Source organism: Trachypithecus francoisi, unplaced genomic scaffold (assembly GCF_009764315.1).
Source record: "Trachypithecus francoisi isolate TF-2019V2 unplaced genomic scaffold, Tfra_2.0 Lachesis_group1, whole genome shotgun sequence".
Lineage (NCBI taxonomy): Eukaryota > Metazoa > Chordata > Mammalia > Primates > Cercopithecidae > Trachypithecus > Trachypithecus francoisi.
In genome coordinates, this window is record NW_022681454.1 from 118234944 (window position 1) to 118253260 (window position 18317).

At 38.8% G+C, this 18317-nt stretch overlaps 1 protein-coding gene across 1 annotated transcript in view; it reads right to left on the reverse strand.

Moving 5' to 3' along the window:
* Positions 1–4924: 4924 nt before the first annotated feature.
* Positions 4925–18317, reverse strand: part of ANXA5 (annexin A5) — a 30541-nt gene continuing 17148 nt past the window's right edge. The window contains exons 7-13 of the mRNA XM_033215151.1: positions 15716–15795; positions 15196–15252; positions 9559–9652; positions 8541–8636; positions 6902–6960; positions 6551–6673; positions 4925–5456 (exon numbers count right to left, since the gene is read on the reverse strand). Of these exons, the coding sequence (XP_033071042.1) occupies positions 5397–5456; positions 6551–6673; positions 6902–6960; positions 8541–8636; positions 9559–9652; positions 15196–15252; positions 15716–15795 (569 nt within the window). The 3' untranslated portion in view covers positions 4925–5396. The remainder of the gene's footprint in view (positions 5457–6550; positions 6674–6901; positions 6961–8540; positions 8637–9558; positions 9653–15195; positions 15253–15715; positions 15796–18317) is intronic.

The window sequence follows — 18317 nt, forward strand, 5'->3', positions numbered from 1 at the left end:
CATCTTAAGAAACCAATTTCTTTGCTCATCCATAAGAAGCAACTCTTTGTCCATTCAAGTTTTATCATGACATTGCAGCAATTCAGTCACATCTTCAGGCTTCACTCCTACTTCTACTTCTCTTGCCATTTCCACCATGTTTGCAATTACTCTGTTCACTGAAGTCCTAAGCCCCTGAAAGTCATCCATGAGGTTTAGAATGAATTTCTTCCAAACTCCTGGTAATGCTGATTTTTTTTTTTTTTTTTTTTGAGACGGAGTCTCGCTCTGTCGCCCAGGCTGGAGTGCAGTGGCACGATCTCGGCTCACTGCAAGCTCCGTCTCCCGGGTTTACGCCATTCTCCTGCCTCAGCCTCCCGAGTAGCTGGGACTACAGGCGCCCGCCATCTCGCCCGGCTAGTTTTTTGTATTTTTTAGTAGAGACGGGGTTTCACCGTGTAGACCAGGATGGTCTCGATCTCCTGATCTCGTGATCCACCCGTCTCGGCCTCCCAAAGTGCTGGGATTACAGGCTTGAGCCACCGCGCCCGGCCAATGCTGATATTTTTACCTCTGTTCATGAATCATGAATATTCTTAACGGCTGTATTAATCTGTTCCCACACTGCTATAAAGAAATGCCTAAGACAGGGTTTATGAAGAAAACAAATTTAATTGACTCTGCAGTTCTACAGGCTGTACATTAAGCATGGCTGGGAGGCCTCGGGAAACCTACAATCATGGCAGAAGGTGAAGGCGAAGCAAGTACATCTTACCATGGTGGAGGAGGAGGAAGAGAGAGTGACAGGGGAGGTGCTACACACTTGCAAACAACCAGATCTTGTGAGAACCCTATTATGAGACAACACTAGGGGGATGATGCTAAACCATTAGAAACCACCCCCATGATCCAGTTACTTCACACCACTCAGCACTCGGGATCACAATTCAACCTGAGATTTGGGTGGGAATACAAAGCCAAACCGTATCAATGGCATCTAAAATGGTGAATCTTTTCCAGAATGTTTTCTATTTACTTTGACCAGATCCGTGAAAAGAATTACTATCTATGACAATTATGCCCTTACAAAATACATTTTTTAATAAGACTTAAAAGTTGAAATTACTCCTTGATCTATGGGGTGCAGAATATATGTTGTGTTAGCAGGCATGAAAACAACATTCAGCTCCTTGTAAAGCTCCAACATTCACTCCTTAAGTGACAAGGTGTATTGTCAATGTACAGTAGTATTTTGAAAAGGATTTTTTTTTTCTGAGCAGTAGGTCTCAAAAGTGGGCTTAAAATATTCAGCAAACCATGCTATAAACAGATGTGCTATCATCCAGGCATTGTTGTACCATTTATAGAATGCAGGCAGAGTAGATTTAGCATGATTTTTAAGGGCCCTAGGATCCAGGGAATGGTAAATGAGCATTGGCTTCAGCTTAACATCACCAGCTGCATTGGCCCTTGAAGAGTCAGCCTGTTCTTTGAAGCTGAAGCCAGGCATTGATGTCTCCTCTCTAGCTATAAATCGTATCTTCTAATAGAAAGCTGTTTGTTTACATTAAAAATGCATAGCCTCCTTTATCAATTATCTTAGCTAGGTCATCTGGAGAACTAGCTGCGGCTTCTACATCAGCACTTTCTGCTTCAATTTGCACTTTTCTACTATAGAGATGGCTTCTTTCCTTAAACCTCATGAACCAAAACTGCTCACTTCCAACTTTTCTTCTGCAGCTTCCTCACCTCTCAGCCTTCATAGAATTGAAAATTAGGATCTTGCTCTGAATTAGGCTTTGACTTAAGGGAATGTTGTGGCTGGTTTGATCTTCTAACCAGACCACTCAAACTTTCTCTGTATCAGCAATACAGCTATTTCACTGTCTTAACCATTCATGTGTTCAATGGAGTAGCACTTTTAATTTTCTTCAAGAAAGAAAATTAAAAGTTACATTTATTCACAATTTGGCTGTTTGGCACCAGTAGCCTAGCTTTCAGCCTGCCTTGGCTTTTGACATGCCTTCCTCACTAAGCTGAATCATTTCTAACTTTTGATTTAAAGTAAGAGACGTGTGAGTCTCCTCCTTTCATTTGAACACTCAGAGGCCATGGCAGGGTTATTAATTGACCTAATTTCAATATTGTTTTCTCTCAGGGAATAGAAAGGATCAGAGAGAGAGAGAGAGACAGAGAGAGAGAGAGAGAGAGAGAGAGAGAGAGAGAGAGAGAGAGAGAGAGAGGAACAGGCAGTCAGTGGAGCAGTCAGAACTCACATATTTATCAATGAAGCCCAGTCTTAAATGGGCATGGTTCATAGCACCTTAATTATGATAGTAACATTGAAGATCACTGAACACAGATCACCATTAGATACATAATAATGAAAATTTAAAATACTGCAAGGATTACCAAAATGTGACAAACAGATAGAGAGTGAGCACATGCTATTGGAAAAATGGTGCTGATACACTGACTCTATGCAAGGTTGCCACAAACTTACAATTTGTTTTAAAGAAAATTTTTTAAAAATTACTTGCAAAGTGCAATAAAACAAGGTGTGGCAGCATGTACTAAGGAGATTAGATCTTTGTTAGATCTTTGTTGTATGAACTGTAAATGTTTTCCTGTTTTTCATTTGTCCTTTAAATTTTCTTGGTGGTGATTTTCCCTACTTCCCTCCCTCCCTTACTTCCTTCCCTCCCTCCCTTCCTTCCTTCCTTCCTTCCCTCTTTCCTTCTTTCCTTCCTTCCTTTCCTCCTTCCCTCCTTCCAGGCTCACTGCAACCTTATGCTCCTGTGCTCAAACCATTCTCTCACCTCAGCCTCCCAAGTAGCTGGGACCAGAGGCGTGTGCCACCACATCCAGCTAATTTTTTGTTCGGTTTTTTAAAAAAAAAAAAATGGTGTTTTTCCATGTTGTCCATGCTGGTCTCAAACTCCTGTGCTCAAGCAATCCACCCACCTTGGCCTCCCAAAGTGCTGGAATTACAGGCATGAGCTACTGTGCCTGGCCTTCCTTCCTTCCTTCATGTAGTTTTTGATTTTTAGGAAATCAAAAATAATTATCTTTTCTCTTATGGCTTCTGGATTTGGGGTGATAGAAAGGCCTCCCACTTCAAGATCATTATGGCAGACATGGAACTGCACCACTTAGATCCCCTTTCAAGAAAAGACTCAGTTCCAAGCTGTGAAAAATGTGGGTTGCTGACAGCCTCCAACTTTTCATCTCCTTCAAGTTTTGCCTCAGCTTTCCAGCCAACACAAGCCCTTCTCCAGAAGACACTTCAAGTTTTGCCTCAGCTTTCCAGCCAACACAAGCCCTTCTCCAGAAGACACTTAGCCAATAATTGAGTAAGTTGGTGGCACAGGGCCCAGGCACTTCTGTCTCACACAGGGCTCTTTGCAGGAAATCTTTGCCTCAGAGTTCCACATGATACTGGCAGAGATTTGGTCAGGTCTGCAGTGCAGTCAGATGATACCCCTTGCCCAATCCTGCCTCTTGCCTGTTCCATTCAATAAACCTGTTGCATCCCCAACTCCATCTCAGCATGTGCTTCCCAGAGAATCTAAAAGGCACAGGTATGATGAAATCCCTCCATGCTTCCTTCTCATATAAGTTTTAAATCTGTTTCATTTTGAGAGTTACCTGATATACGAGGTACAGAACCAGCCTTATATTTTCCTAGATGGCTCCCCAACTGTCTTCACACCATTTGTTAGAAAAAAAAAAGCTATCTTCACCCAGCAAATTAAGACCTACTTTTAACATATACTAAATTTCCAAATGATTTGTTTCCATATCTGAACTTGCTGTTTTGTCTGTTCATGCCACAGTATTACTGTTTCAACTATTCGGGATATATAGCCTAATTTGTGTAAAGAATAGTGCTCCCTCCCTACTACTCTCTTTAAGTTTTACTAACAATCCTTTCTTTTTTGAATGATGTTTAGAATCAGCTTATCTAGTTTCACAAAAACTCGTCTCCCAATAAACTCACAGAGCTGGAAAGAAGGTCACTAAGTAGATAAATATAGCAAATGTTTTCTGTGGTTTTTTTTTATTATTATGTTATTAATAAATTTTCAGATCCAGACCTACAGAAAATATAGCAAATGTTAAAGCTCACTGGTGGATTTCTCTTAAAGTGTGACTAACAAATAATCCAGGGCATAAAGCCAGTGGCCTATTTTCAGTAACAGAACAGAACTCTTTGAAACATATCATCTTCTATATGAAAAGTATAAGCAAAAAAAATCCAATGTCATGTGTACACATACACAGTTTTTAAGATTCCCCTGGTTATTCTGATGAGCACCAACAGTTGTGAAAAGAATATTATCACTATTCTAAAGTTTTCAAAGGAAGATTAGTTTATTTTATTTTAAAAATCTTATTAATGGCAATTACTTTGTTTTAAAAAAAATGCATCCAGAAGGGCATAAGTACAAAAAGAAAAATGACACCAACTGAATAGCAGTTTGAAAACAGAAAACTGAAAGGTAAATATTAGAAGAGATTGATAAACTGCTTCTTTCTAGAAAAAATTATTATCTTTTTTATTTATCTCAAAGAAAGTGACAGTAAATGGGAGGGAAGTTTACAATAGGAAAGAGGAAAGAGAAAGGTAGTACTCTGAATTTTTGCATTAAGTTTTATAATTAGCTTTTCTACTAAGCAAGCAGCACCACAAGCATTGCTTTAATAGATGCGTAAATAAACATGGTGCAAATAAACCAGAGACCCCTTCAATCTTCCCTATATTTAGGAAAAATCATATACTATGAAGGAAATTCAGTCTGTGGTGTTGCATTTCTTATTGCCCAAAAGACCAACTATAAATTCAGTTCTCAACTAACACCACTGTCAATTATTAGCTTAAAAAGAGGTATCATTGTTAAATAGATAAATTTAACAATAAATCTAAACACGCATGTACACATAATTCAGGGGGACAGAAATGTTTATTTTTCATTAATCTTTTGAATACAATCACCATAATTTTACAGGTTTAGTTTAGCTGCGAACTTGGACTAATAACATTTCCAAGAGTTCACAATTTCACAGCTAAGGTTCTGATTAAGGTATCATGGTTACAAATGTAATATAAATGAAGTTTTTTAAAAAGGCTAAAAGCAATCTGGCCTCTTAAAGAAAAATATATAAATGGAAAATGGCCAGGCATTAAACTTAGTAACGTAAGTATAATTAAGTACTAGAGCAGTCAAAGAGATCTCCATCAGAGATCAGTAGGAAGCACCACTATTTTCTTCTATGATGCGTATGTGTTGGTCGTGAGCATGCTAGTATGAATAAGGCAATGTGTCAAGCCCTGGCATACAAATGCAGCTAGAGGTGCTGAAGGAAGGCAGTGGGACAGCGCAGGCACACAGCAGGGAGCTCTTCCCAGAGACACATTAGTCTTCTCCTCCACAGAGCAGCAGAAGAGCTTTCTTATAGTCCCCAGATGTATCTCCCTGAAACCAAATGTATTACATTAATCTCCATGACTCACAGAAGCCATAGAAAATTTTTAAACTAACAAATAACTGGCAACAAATTTTATTTATAAGATTCTTCTCCCAAGTGGGTAATCTCTGTGACTTTCACATCAGGAATGTTATGCAGGGAGTTTCCTACCAATGTAACCTCAGACACTCAGCATTCCCTCTGGTAACACAAAGAACAGGGAAACTTTAACAACTATAGTTAAATCAAGCTTTCTAAACAGAATAGTCTCTATCCTTTAGTATATATCAGCTAACACGGGCAGTGCTAGGGCTGCAGGGCTGTCGTGGCTCTCCCTCCGAGACAGAAGGGCAGGACACGCTTTGCATCTGCTTGTCTCACATGCAGACACGCATGATAAATTAATGTTTCAAGCTAAAGGTGCATGGGTAAACTCTCTAGTGTCCTCTGGGCCAGCCACACCACACACATGCTAAACTAAAAGCTTCTGCTCAATTGAAATCTTGCTTTGCACATGGTCCACATTAACCTTTATCAGAAGAAAAAAAAAAAAGTCAAAAGACCTTAAGCTAAATGTAATTATAGGCCACAGAGCACCTTGTTTTAAAAAGAACAAAAATGATACTAATACCTAGGGGCTCCTTACTTACTCCCAATATGACCTGGTTGGCTCTTTCCTGAATTAGAAACCAGCATCAGAGATAAGGTGATAAAAGACAATAAAGAAAGGAAAAGCTGATATGAAATAAAAGAAGGACTAATAAGGACACCTGGAACTGATAAAAGACAGAAAGAACACATTATTATCATAGGCAAGAGGTTTGGTTTGTTGAGTCATCTGTCACCACTACTAATTAATGCTTCTGAGTTCACTCAGCATTCACCAGCTGAGCCTCAGCCACATCAACACCCATGCTTTCACTTAGGAGCCATCATCTCCACTTCAGGAAACATTATGCTATGCTTTTTAACTCATTGCTCTAATCATGCCACTAAAATTTTAAACTTAACACAAGAAGCAGGTTCTCCCATTCTTGTCTTTCATGCAGCATATCGGTCTGCTTTGGATTACCAAACATAATTTAAAGAAAGGTTCTATTACCTTAATCATGGAATAAAGAGAGGTGGCAAAATTCTTCCTAAACTCCTTCCTGATGTTAAGCAGATCAATCTCACTCCTGGATACCATGACTCTGATGAGGGTATGATCATCTGTCCCAGCTCCCTTTAAAAAAATAGAAAGAGAGAGAGGCACAATGCTTAAAAACTTCAAACATAGGATCAAATGCTCTCGGGTGCGGGTGAATCAATAAGGTATAATAATTTAGTAGAACTGGGTTGAACGTTATAAGAAGAGAAAAATTCCCAAGTTCTATCATCTAAAACATAAGCAAAAATGAAGAATAATAATTAGAGAAATGTATTAGAGAGAAGGTTCATGGTATCCACTTACCTTCATAGCATAATAGAGGGTCTCTGCAAGGTAGGCAGGGATACTTCGAATAGATTTCACTAAGAAAATAAACAATACAATGGTCAAATGCTATTCTGATATGAAAAGGATTAAGTAATTAAAAATCAAGTGCTGCTTCCTGCTTATAGCTCTACTTGTATAACAACACAAAAGTACCAGAGGCTAAAGAGCTGTAAGCTTATCTAATGTCCTCACTCACCAAATATTTTCTTAGACACTGGCTTGGGTTCTCCTTGGAGTTGTGAGGTCTGCATAGAAAGGCATGGAGAATAAGGGCACACGTTTTTTCTATGCCCCTTTATTCTGTGAGGACTTTTTGGATACTGCAGTTTGGGCAGCCTGGATTGTTATAATACCACAATATGATTCATCACCAATAAATCATATAAACCCCTTGGAAGTTTTCATTCCAAGACATTCAAGCAAGTAATACAAGATTACTACGCTATCTAATTTTTTAAAACTCTTGTGCAATCTTCCTATACTCTCTACATATTCTTTTTCTTTTTCTTTTTTTCTTTTTGAGACAGAGTCTGGCTCTGTTGCCCAGGCTGGAGTACAGTGGTGCGATCTCAGCTCACTGCAAGCTCCGCTTCCAGGTTCACGCCATTCTCCTGCCTCAGCCTCCCGAGTAGCTGGGACTACAGGCTCCCACCACCATGCCCGACTAATTTTTTGTATTTTTAGTAGAGACGGGGTTTCACCGTGTTAGCCAGAATGGTCTCGATCTCTTGACCTCGTGATCCACCTGCCTCGACCTCCCAAAGTACTGGGATTATAGGCGTGAGCCACCACGCCCGGCAACTTGTATGTGGATTCTAATTATGAAGGACCTGTCTTAAAGTTTTCTAGTAAAAGTTCATTAACTGCGTACTCAAGTGAAAGGCTACTTTTAGAATTGGTTCATGCACATCTTTAAAAGCTTATTCTCCTGAAGACAAAGAGCACCAAAGTGTGAGCTCAATGCCAAATACTTGGAACAAACAGCAGACAGAGGCTCACTGCAGACCCATATGAAAAAAAGGACTAGAGGAGACTCACAAACTAGATTCACCCTAGTTTTGGAGAGTATATAATGCTGCAATTAACTGCACAGATTCAGTTCTCCAATTTTTCCAGATTATTCTGAATATTTAATTAAAATAAAACTAAATTATTTAATCTGAAAATAACCATCATCACATCTTCTATTACATCAAAGATATTCTTTTTTTCTAAACCAGATGACAATTTCTTAATCTGCCTCAAAGCTGAGAGGACAATATTCAAAAGAATTCTAAAATTCCACAGGTATCAGAAATAATGTTTACAAGTCTCTGAGACAATGTCCACGACATTTCAGGTTCTTCAAGAAATAATATTTTTAATGCAGCTTCAAAACGATTTTTAAACAATTATCTTAGTATTTCCATAGGATTTAGATGAACTAACCAGACAATCCTGTATTCCTAACATCAAAATAAATTTCTGAATTGGAAATTTACGAGTTTGCTTCCCCTAAATATCATCTCAAACTCTTCCTTTCACACCTAGGTGGTTATTTTCAGATGCAGCCTCAACTGAATAAAATACTTTAGCTCTTATCACCAAAAATATGAATACATTGTAAATCACCTACCGACAGCAAGGAGTAGTTGCTCCAAATTGCCAGAAGTCTCCCGGTCAATGGTTTCCTCAATTTGAAATCCTGATATAGTCATGTACTTGTCAAACACTAGAAAAAATAAAAATGATTTCCTAATCACATAAGGATCACTCTTTCCAGAAAGAAGATATCTACTCTGATTAGGTAGTGTCCTACTGAACACAAATCTCCCATTCTTCCTTGCTAACAGAACCTTGTGCTCAGAGCCTCAATGTGCCAAGCCCTAAGCAATGGATTGCAGGTATACTTTGTTCACTGATTTCCCAGTCCCCTTACTAGTTATAGCCAACGAGACCTACAGGTAAATCCACTAGAGGGGATTCTGAGAAATCTCCTCACTTATAAAAAGTGATACACAGATATGACTGGTTTCCCCTTTCCTTTCCTTCCTGCTGTGAAATGGTTAAGTTTGGAGCGAGAGCAGACATCTTGTGATAATGAAGAAATGAATACGAGAAAGAAAACCAAAACACTGGGGATAATGGAGCGAAAAAAAAAAAAAAAAAAAACAGAAAGATCTGAAAAATCTCAGGTCCTGCCAAATCAACCATGGAATCCTACCTCTAGGAAAAAAGCCTGATTTTTCAAGCCACTGTTAGGATTCTCTGTCACTTACACTAAATTCATTCCCAACTGATACCACAAGTGCTGATGACTATCCAGAGATGAGGTCATGGGTACCAATCTCTAGGAGAAAATATGTGTAGTGACCCACTACTCAGTGATGTGTGACTATGGGAAGAACAATCTAGAGATCTGACCTCCCTTGCCATCCTCCAGTAGTGAAGAGTGGACTAAGAAGCTCTAGTTTGTAAAAGCTACAACAGCAGCAAAGACAATGTGAGATTTCTCCAGGTCACCAAATGGAAGAAATACAAAAACTGATTCATTCGCTAAGTCCCTACTATGAGGAAGGTATTCTGTCACACTGGCTCATGCACTTTCCAAATTTACCAGTGTAACTGCCCTATACAGATTTTTTTTCACTCACCCTTTCTCAAATGGGACACACTTCGTGTTCCAAAGATGGTAATAAACTTTTCTTCATCTGTCCCCCATTTAAGTTCTCCAGCCTGAAATAAAGCCTGCAAAAATTTCAAACTCAATTAATAAATTGTTCCTCCATCTCATTTCCAGGTTCTTAATCACACTTGTTTTTTCCTCTCTGAATTTTAACTCACTTGATTCATCATATTGTATTAATAGTTTTCATTTCTAATGTTTCCTATGCTGAAACTCAGCTGAGTTTGGAGCAACTTTGGAGCTTGCCACTGAACTGTGCCACAGAAGATTCATGGGTACAAGCAACAGAGCATAGCAATGGTGCAAGGTTACATGTTCCCAAAATGTCTGCCATAACCTCCAATCTTTCAGAAGCAACAATATGGGTCAGGAGAAAGTTATGATTACCTCACTGTTGATACATCCATTTACAGTCCGGGAAAGGATTTAACTGGAAGCTACGTTGTCTGCCTTTTCTGTTTTGCTTGTTCAATAGCACTTGATTAAGAGTACACTTCATATTTTATCTTTACAACTAAGATTTAACCAAGACTAGCTATAAAATGTTTTCATATTTCCAAAGATCACAATAAATTTTTAAAAGGTTGTGGGTATAGCACAGTGCCTGGCATATAGAAGCACTCAATAAATCGTGGTTGAATAGTTTGAGTGCCCCTACTTCCTTTTTGATATGAGAAAAAAATTCATGCTTTCTTGTGTTCATATAACTGCCTAAAAAATATAAGCTTATATACAAACATCAACATTAACTCTGAATTCACTTATTGAGATGTGAATAATTTATTAAAATCCAAAGAATCAATCTTTACAATGACTGCACTATCTTTTTGTTCATTTCAAACTAAGTATACATATTAAAGTAAGATGAATGCAATTTGCTGAGGCTGCTACTTGCAGTTGGCCTTATGCCCACAAGCAGCAACCCAAATAAAGACAGGAAGTGATAATAACAGGTTTGATATAGAAGTTTTGATCACAGTATGTTTAAAAATGTAGATTATGGTGGTAAAGATCTACTTTTTATTGTATTTCTGGAGAATAAGAAAAAAATGAGACTCACATATCTTTATGCCCAATTTTAAAATTAATTATTTTAATGATAAAAATGAATAATACCAATTCTGGACATGTGAACATGCTCTTCAAACCTGAAAAGACAGTAACTCTGAAAGTCATGCATGTATCTAAACTTTAGAACCATATCATGATGACACAGACCTTTCTTAAAATAACTTTTAAAATCTAATTACAAAAACAACACAAGTTCATTGAGAAATTTTGTAAAACTAAGAAAAAACAAAAATAAGAAAATAAAAGTTACAGGCTAGGCATGGTGGCTCATGCCTGTAATCCCAGCACTTTGGGATGCTGAGGTGGGTGGATCGCTTGAGCCCACGAGTTCGAGACCAGCCTGGGCATGGCAAAACCCTGACTCTACTAAAAATACAAAAATTATCTGGGCACGGTGGTGGATGCCTGTAATCCCAGCTACCTGGGAGGCTGAGGCAGGAGAATCACTTGAACCCAGGAGGCAGAGGTTGCAGTGAGCCTAGATCATGGCACTGCACTCCAGACTGGGCGACAAGAGCAAGAAGGAAAGGAAAGGGGAAGGGGGAAGGAAGATGGGAGAGGAGGGAGAGGAGAGGGGAGGGGAGGGGAGGGTAAAGAAAGGAAAAGGAATGAAAGGAAAGGAAAGGAAAAGAGGGAAAAGGGAAAGGGAAAGGAAAGAAAACTTGCTATTAATATTAACACCCTGAGGGTGCTAGTTACTACTTCTGGTATGTTTCTACGTGTAGATAAAATATACAACTATATTAACACCTAAATGGGTGACGGACTCATCTTGTACAATATCACAGACATTGATGCACATACTTCTTATCAACTGTTTCAAATGTCTAGAAATTTTCTCTAGTAGTACAGGAGTTAAGCCTGTTATATGGGAATAATTGGTGAGATGTCAGGTATTTTTACCATAATCTTTTCATTTTATTGGGAGAATTATGTTTGGGATCAATACCTATTGTGAAACTATCATTAGGCCGGGCGCGGTGGCTCAAGCCTGTAATCCCAGCACTTTGGGAGGCCGAGGAGGGCGGATCACGAGGTCAGGAGATCGAGACCATCCTGGCTAATGCGGTGAAACCCCATCTCTACTAAAACATACAAAAAACGAGCCAGGCGAAGTGGCGCGCGCCTGTAGTCCCAGCTACTCGGGAGGCTGAGGCAGGAGAATGGTGTAAACCTGGGAGGCGGAGCTTACAGTGAGCTGAGATCCCCTGCACTCCAGCCTGGGCGACAGAGCGAGACTCTGTCTCAAAAAAAAAAAAAAAAGGTAAAGGAAACTATTATTAAGTAATCATATGCAATAATGATGGCTTCTTCGTGTAAAACAATGCTATTTAACAGCTTTGTTTTAATCTAAGTATCCTTTCTTCTAAATGAGGATGCCCAATATTCATGGATCCGTCTGGATGAGGGACCCTTATACCCCTTCCCTAAGCTTTACGGTTCAGCCTAAGTACAGTTTGATAAGCCCTGGTTCAGTGCAAAGGATGAGATTTTAGAGTCAAAACAGATATGGTCTATCTGCGAGATCTCAGATGAACTACTTAATCTCCTCTTCAGTCTCAGTGTATGTAGTCATTAATGGAAATTATATAACTTACATAACGCATTGGACAGGGTCAGGTAATCAGTAGCAAGTGCCCAGTAAACTGATTACTTCTCCTTCTCCCTCCTTCCTCTAAGAGTTCAACTCTCCCTCCAGAGAAAGCATAAAACACGGATTTATCGGGGAAGAAGATAAAATCTGTTTTAATGCATTAAAAATATTAAATCAGTTTAACACATTAAAAATGTTAAAAAGTGGATTATCTACAAAATGTTCGGTTCCCAAGTGAATGACTCTATGGCTTATCAAACCTCTCAAATAACTGAAATCCTCTTAGTGCCAGGTATCAGTAGAGACAAAAATGCACACACTTATAAAAGGGCCCTTTAGCTGTCTCAGCTTACTCTCAAGAAATCTCAAATTCTCACTAGTGATAACAGCCCAGCTGCCCTTGCTATGAGGTATAAGTTGTTGTGTTCCTTTTTATAATGCTGAAAGGTTGTTTTCAACAGGTTTATTAATTAATAATAATACATTTTAAAGAATCAAAAACTAATAGCCAGGATAACATGTTCTGTGTTGCTCCTGGTCACTGGAAGGCTAAGAAAAGCTTGGATTCCATTCAAGGGATATTTTAAAGTAACTTCATAAAACAGTTTTCACATGTGCAGTCTCACATGTACTCTCAGGGTTCTGAATGGTTATAAACACTGCATGACAGGTAAGTGTCACCTATACAGCCTCAGTAATCAAAGGACCAAGGATGCAGGCATTACCTGAAAGCGTGTTCAAAATCCAGACTCCCAGCCCCTGCCCAGACCCACAGAATCAGCTGCAATTAAAGGTCCCCAGGTGCTCCACATGCCAATGAAAGTTTGCACAGCAGTGCTATCCAGTAAGTGCTCCAAGGACAGAAATCAATGAAAACAAGGTTAAAATGTAGTTTTCCCCTCAGGAGCCTCACGCTGCAGCAATGCTCTCATTACATCACCGACTATCTGGGAAATCTGCCCTCTGCTTGCTAATGCAGGCCTCACTGCAGACATCTGAGAGGACCAGAGTTGGTTTCTTACACTGTGACCCTGAAAAGCTCCCAGAACTCCTATCCTACTCTTCACAGTAGGAATGACAGAAACAGCACTATCTTCTAGCAAAGCCACAAACAATGCTTAGAAAGCAGTAAGATCACCACTTCAGTACCAAACAAAGCCCCTAACAGGAGTACAACTCTGTAGGGTTTCTCCAGCCCTCTCCGTGAAAGAAGGTGGAGTTAAGCTAGATCTGTGCTTGAAGTTGATATTTAATAAGCCCTTTAATGATAGAGAAAATCAGAGAAGGCACTAATATTGAAGAACACTGAATATCTCATAGTGAAATATTCTTATAGTGAAATACTAATATTCAAGAACACTGACTATCTTCTAGGGAAAGAGAAAGAGCTTCGGAGTCAGACAGGCCTCGTTAGGAATTCCAACTCCACTGCTATTCAGTGGAAGCCATGGGCTTGTTTCTTTATCCATAAAAGGGAAACTGCCCCTCTCTGGTAGAGTTATGTGCTCATTCATTCATCAGTTATTTACTGAGCACCTACTCTATGCCAGAAGCTGAGGACACAATTGAACTGACAGCTCAGGGTGCCCAGGAAGGCAGTCAAGTAAATAGGTGGCTTCCAGAGAAGGTGGCAAGAACTGTGACAGGAAGCCTGGGGGGGGGCTATGGTTTTCCCTGTGAGGGGCACCTAACTCTAAAGTATCTAAGCTGAAGGCTGACTCTTGAAGAGGACTCAGGTGAAGAGGGGTGGGAGGGGCAAGAGGGCACAGAGACCAAGTGAGAGAGGCTGGAGGCATAAGTAAACAAGACACAGATAACAAAGGGGCTTGTAACCCATTCAGGAACCCGGACTTTATCCTGAAGACAAAGGAACCACCAGAGAGTCTGAAGGTTATAATCAGGGGCTGGACACAACCGGCTTGCATTTTCTTAGAGTGAAGCAACACTCAGAAATACTGCACAAAGAGCCCTCAGTAAATACTCAGTTCTTTTTTTCTCTCCAGCTAGACAGATATGACAGCATTCTGAAACCATTATAAAATCACCAAAAGAATAACTTCTCTCCTCTTTCCTGTTAGCAAAGTGAGATTGCACATCCATGGGTTGTTCCACTGGCGGAGTGAATATGGCTCTTCCTTTTTCAATAATACATGACAACCAACCAAGAATTGTATATTCTCTTAACTGAAACATGTGACCAGAAAGAGGTCTTTGATTGGTGGTTCTAGGAACCCAAGTAATTCCTTTATTACCAACTTCCAGTTTTCAACTCTCATGTTTCAAATTTCCTTTCCGATATTTTAATAACTGTTTTATTAACCAGACTGAGACTCCCCTATAAGGGGTTTAAAAGTCACTTAAGAGGAAATTTTCATTTGGAGTCACTAAAAAGCAGCTGACAGAAGACCAATCCTACTTAAAATTTTGTCAGAGGAAATGCAGAGAAATTTCCTAATACCAAAATAACTTGTCATCTCTTATGTAATTAAACACCACTTACTGTTAAATACTTTATTCTTTCTTCTTTATCTTCTCCTGCTAAGAGACCCACTGCATAACTGGCAGTGGAATTAATAACACCTGTTTTTTGTAAAATTCTCTATTTTGTGAATGTTCAATAATCACAAAACAAAAAAACCATGTCTAGTTGGAACTCACTATGTAATTTACTTTATTTCATTTCGGCTTTAAGGTAAAATATTTTGCTGAGCAGGTCAGAATAAGAAAAAGCTACTTACGTAGGTCTTATGCTATGTGAAGAACCCATTAACAAGATTATCACTAGAAGCTATTATATCTAGAAGCTATTATAACATACATTGTGATTTTTTCATTACCATCAATTACTTCTTCATTTCTACAACATAATAAAGTCATCATAAAAAATAAATAAATAAATAAATAAATAAATAAAGTCATCATATCCTGGGCATCACTCACCTGAGCATCTTGTTCAACTTGAGCTTCATCAATTCCAGCATCAGGGTCTCTGTTAGCCTATGAGAGGTAATATGTCACATTACTGAACTGTAGAGCATTCTCATTCAAAAGGAAAAATGGTTCCACCTGATGGTTATTCAATAAAGCTCTCTCTGGGAATAATATGCTTTTATTAAGATCAATCCTGCACTATTTCACATTATCATCACACAGCCTGTCCAAAACCAAAAATGACCCTCCTGATTTTAAATTCTATGAAAGAACAAGATACTGCTATCATTCTGTGAAAGGAACAAGATACTACTATCTAAAACAAATGTATGAGTTAGCTGTTAAGAATTTAGACCAGATATTCTGAAACACAAACAAGCACAGGCAACATACAGCCAGAAACATCGCAGTAAGAATCAGCAAGTACCACAAATTATTACAAGAATTTTAAGTGACCTTACTTAACTAGATTCAGCCCAGTCCAACTTCAGGCTTTTTAATCAAACTGTAATTCATCTCCACCCAATACCTGAAGGAGAACCACCAACATCCGCTGGTAGTACCCTGAAGTGTCCCCCACCACGTCATCTTCCAGGCTTGAGCCATACTCTGCAACAAAATAATTTCATACTTATTTACATCTTCTTTCAACTAGAAAAATAATCTTGCCCCATTAATCAAATGAAAATGACATAAAAGAAGAAATATTATATTTGGTTAACATAAATTCCCTCTATTCCATCTCTGAATGCTCTCAGCAAATGCTTTCAGTGAGTAGTTGGACAAAAAAGAATTAAAGCTCCCAAAGGCACTCAATTCAAACTTAAATCAAGACTCAGCCATTTAGAAATTCTCTTGACCAATGTAGTCATTAGTCTAGAGACACATGATGGTACTGGAAAGTCTCCAAAACACAATCAATCATAACCTTAAATTCTGTTTTGCTTTCTTTCAAATCTTTTACATGGTTAGCTTCCAAATGTCTTCCATCCTCTAATATTCTGGGATTTATTTCTTTGGGCATGGCCATCACTCCCCCTAATAAGGTATTTTTCCTCTGCAGAAATAAAGTTAACTCTGAGAGACAGCAATGATATTTTAAAGTACGCCCCCCTCCCACCTCTATTTCCAGCTGCTCAACGTAAGGCCATATAAAAGCGGAGAATTGGGATCTACAAGAGTCTACAAGTCTTTCTCACTACTCTCAAACAGTTGCTATTAAAGGAAAGGAGGCCTTACTCTAAGGCATTTAAATATTTAATTATTATGTGAAAGCAAACGAACTTTAAAAGCCTGAAACTTCTATTTTAAAAGGCCCGGAAGAGTTATGTGTTTATTTCAACCAGTTACCCAAATACAAAACCTTGTAGGAATCTTTAATTCTTTCTTCTATGCCAACACCTGTATATATTAACCATTAAATCCTATCACATGTTTCTCCTGTCCCTGATTTATCCTCCTCACACCTCTCACTAACCTAGGTTGGGCCATAATTCCTAAATACCTAGCTTACCTCCCACACACATAACTGTCCAATTAGCCTTTCTATTCAAATCTCCTTCCTCCCTCAGTTGTTCCTTCAGCACTCCACTGCCCATTCAGGAATTCACAGTACCTTTGAATTAAGTCCAAATTCCTAATCCAGTCATGCATAACCATCTATATGAGCCTAACCACGCTTGTTCCATTTACCTCCCACAATGGACATGCACACATCCTCCACGGCAGCCAGGCCCTCTCCATCCCTCAATATACTCTCCACAGTCCAGTTTCCATGCCATTAAAGACAGGCAGTACCTCACCCAAAAATACCTTTTCTACCTACTCAAAATGCACCATCTTTTTTTCCCAGCTTTATTGAGTTATGATGGACAAATAAAAATTGTATATATTTAAGGCATATACTATGATGTTTTGATATATGTGTACATTGTGAAATGATTACCACAATCAAGCTAATCAGCATATCCATCACTTCATATAGTCTATATTTTTGTGTGTGGTGAGGACATTTAAAATATACTCTCTTCGCAAATTTCAAGCATATAATACAGTTATACTTTCACTAGAGTCACCATGCTGTACATGAGATCCCCAGAACTTATTCATCCTGCCTAACTAAAATTGTGTACGCTTTGATCAATGTATCACCAGTCCTTTCTCCCATTCACCCCGCCCCTATACCCTAGCAAACACTGTTTTACTATCTGTTTCTATGAGTTCAATTTTTTTAGATTCAACATAAGAAGTGAGATCATGCATAGCTTATGCCTTGTGCCTAGCTTATTTCACTTTGCATTATGTCCTCTACATTTATCCATGATGTTGAAATGACAGATTTCCTCTCTTTAACACTGAATAGTACTCCCATGTGTGTGTGTCTGTTTGTGTGTGTGTGTGTGTGTGTGTGTATTCTTTATCTATTCATCTGTCAATGGACACTTTGTAAACCCACCTAGTCTTGAAACTCTGCTGCATGTGTGATTTGTACCATGAAGCCTCCCTAACATCCAAAGCTATGATGACCTCTCTCTTCTGAATGCATTTTTGCATTTAATATTATTGGTATTTTACTTTAGTTTGAATTTTATTATCCTTTAAATATTGCAGTCATTCTATCATGTCACCCCTGAGGAGACTGCATGCAAACTGCCTGAGGACAAGAGCTGGGTTATGCACACCTTTTGTCACTCATGACAACTAGCACACTGCCAGACACACAGCCAGTGCTCAATTAAACAGCTGAGTAGCACAGACCACAGTTATAACCCCATTTGAGCACACCATTTGTAATCCAGTAGCACAAAGGTTCTCATCAACGTCAACATCCCCAGAAAGAGATACTTGAATAGTACATCAAAAAAAGTTCAAAGTTGAGATACATGTGTCACTTCTGCCTTAGTGGTTGGGAACTTACTGCCTATAAAAAGAGAAGCAGGAAAGAGAGATTCAGCCCTTTAGAAAGGTAATTATACAGTTGCTCTAAACTATCACACTGTTTTGACTTGCTGGGTTAACAAAGTCATTTCTAAGATTAACAAACTAATGACAAGATACAGTCCCTAGCAAAAGACACTAGGCTTGGAGTCTGTTGACTGAGCTGAGAAACTGGATAGTCTGACCCTCCTCAA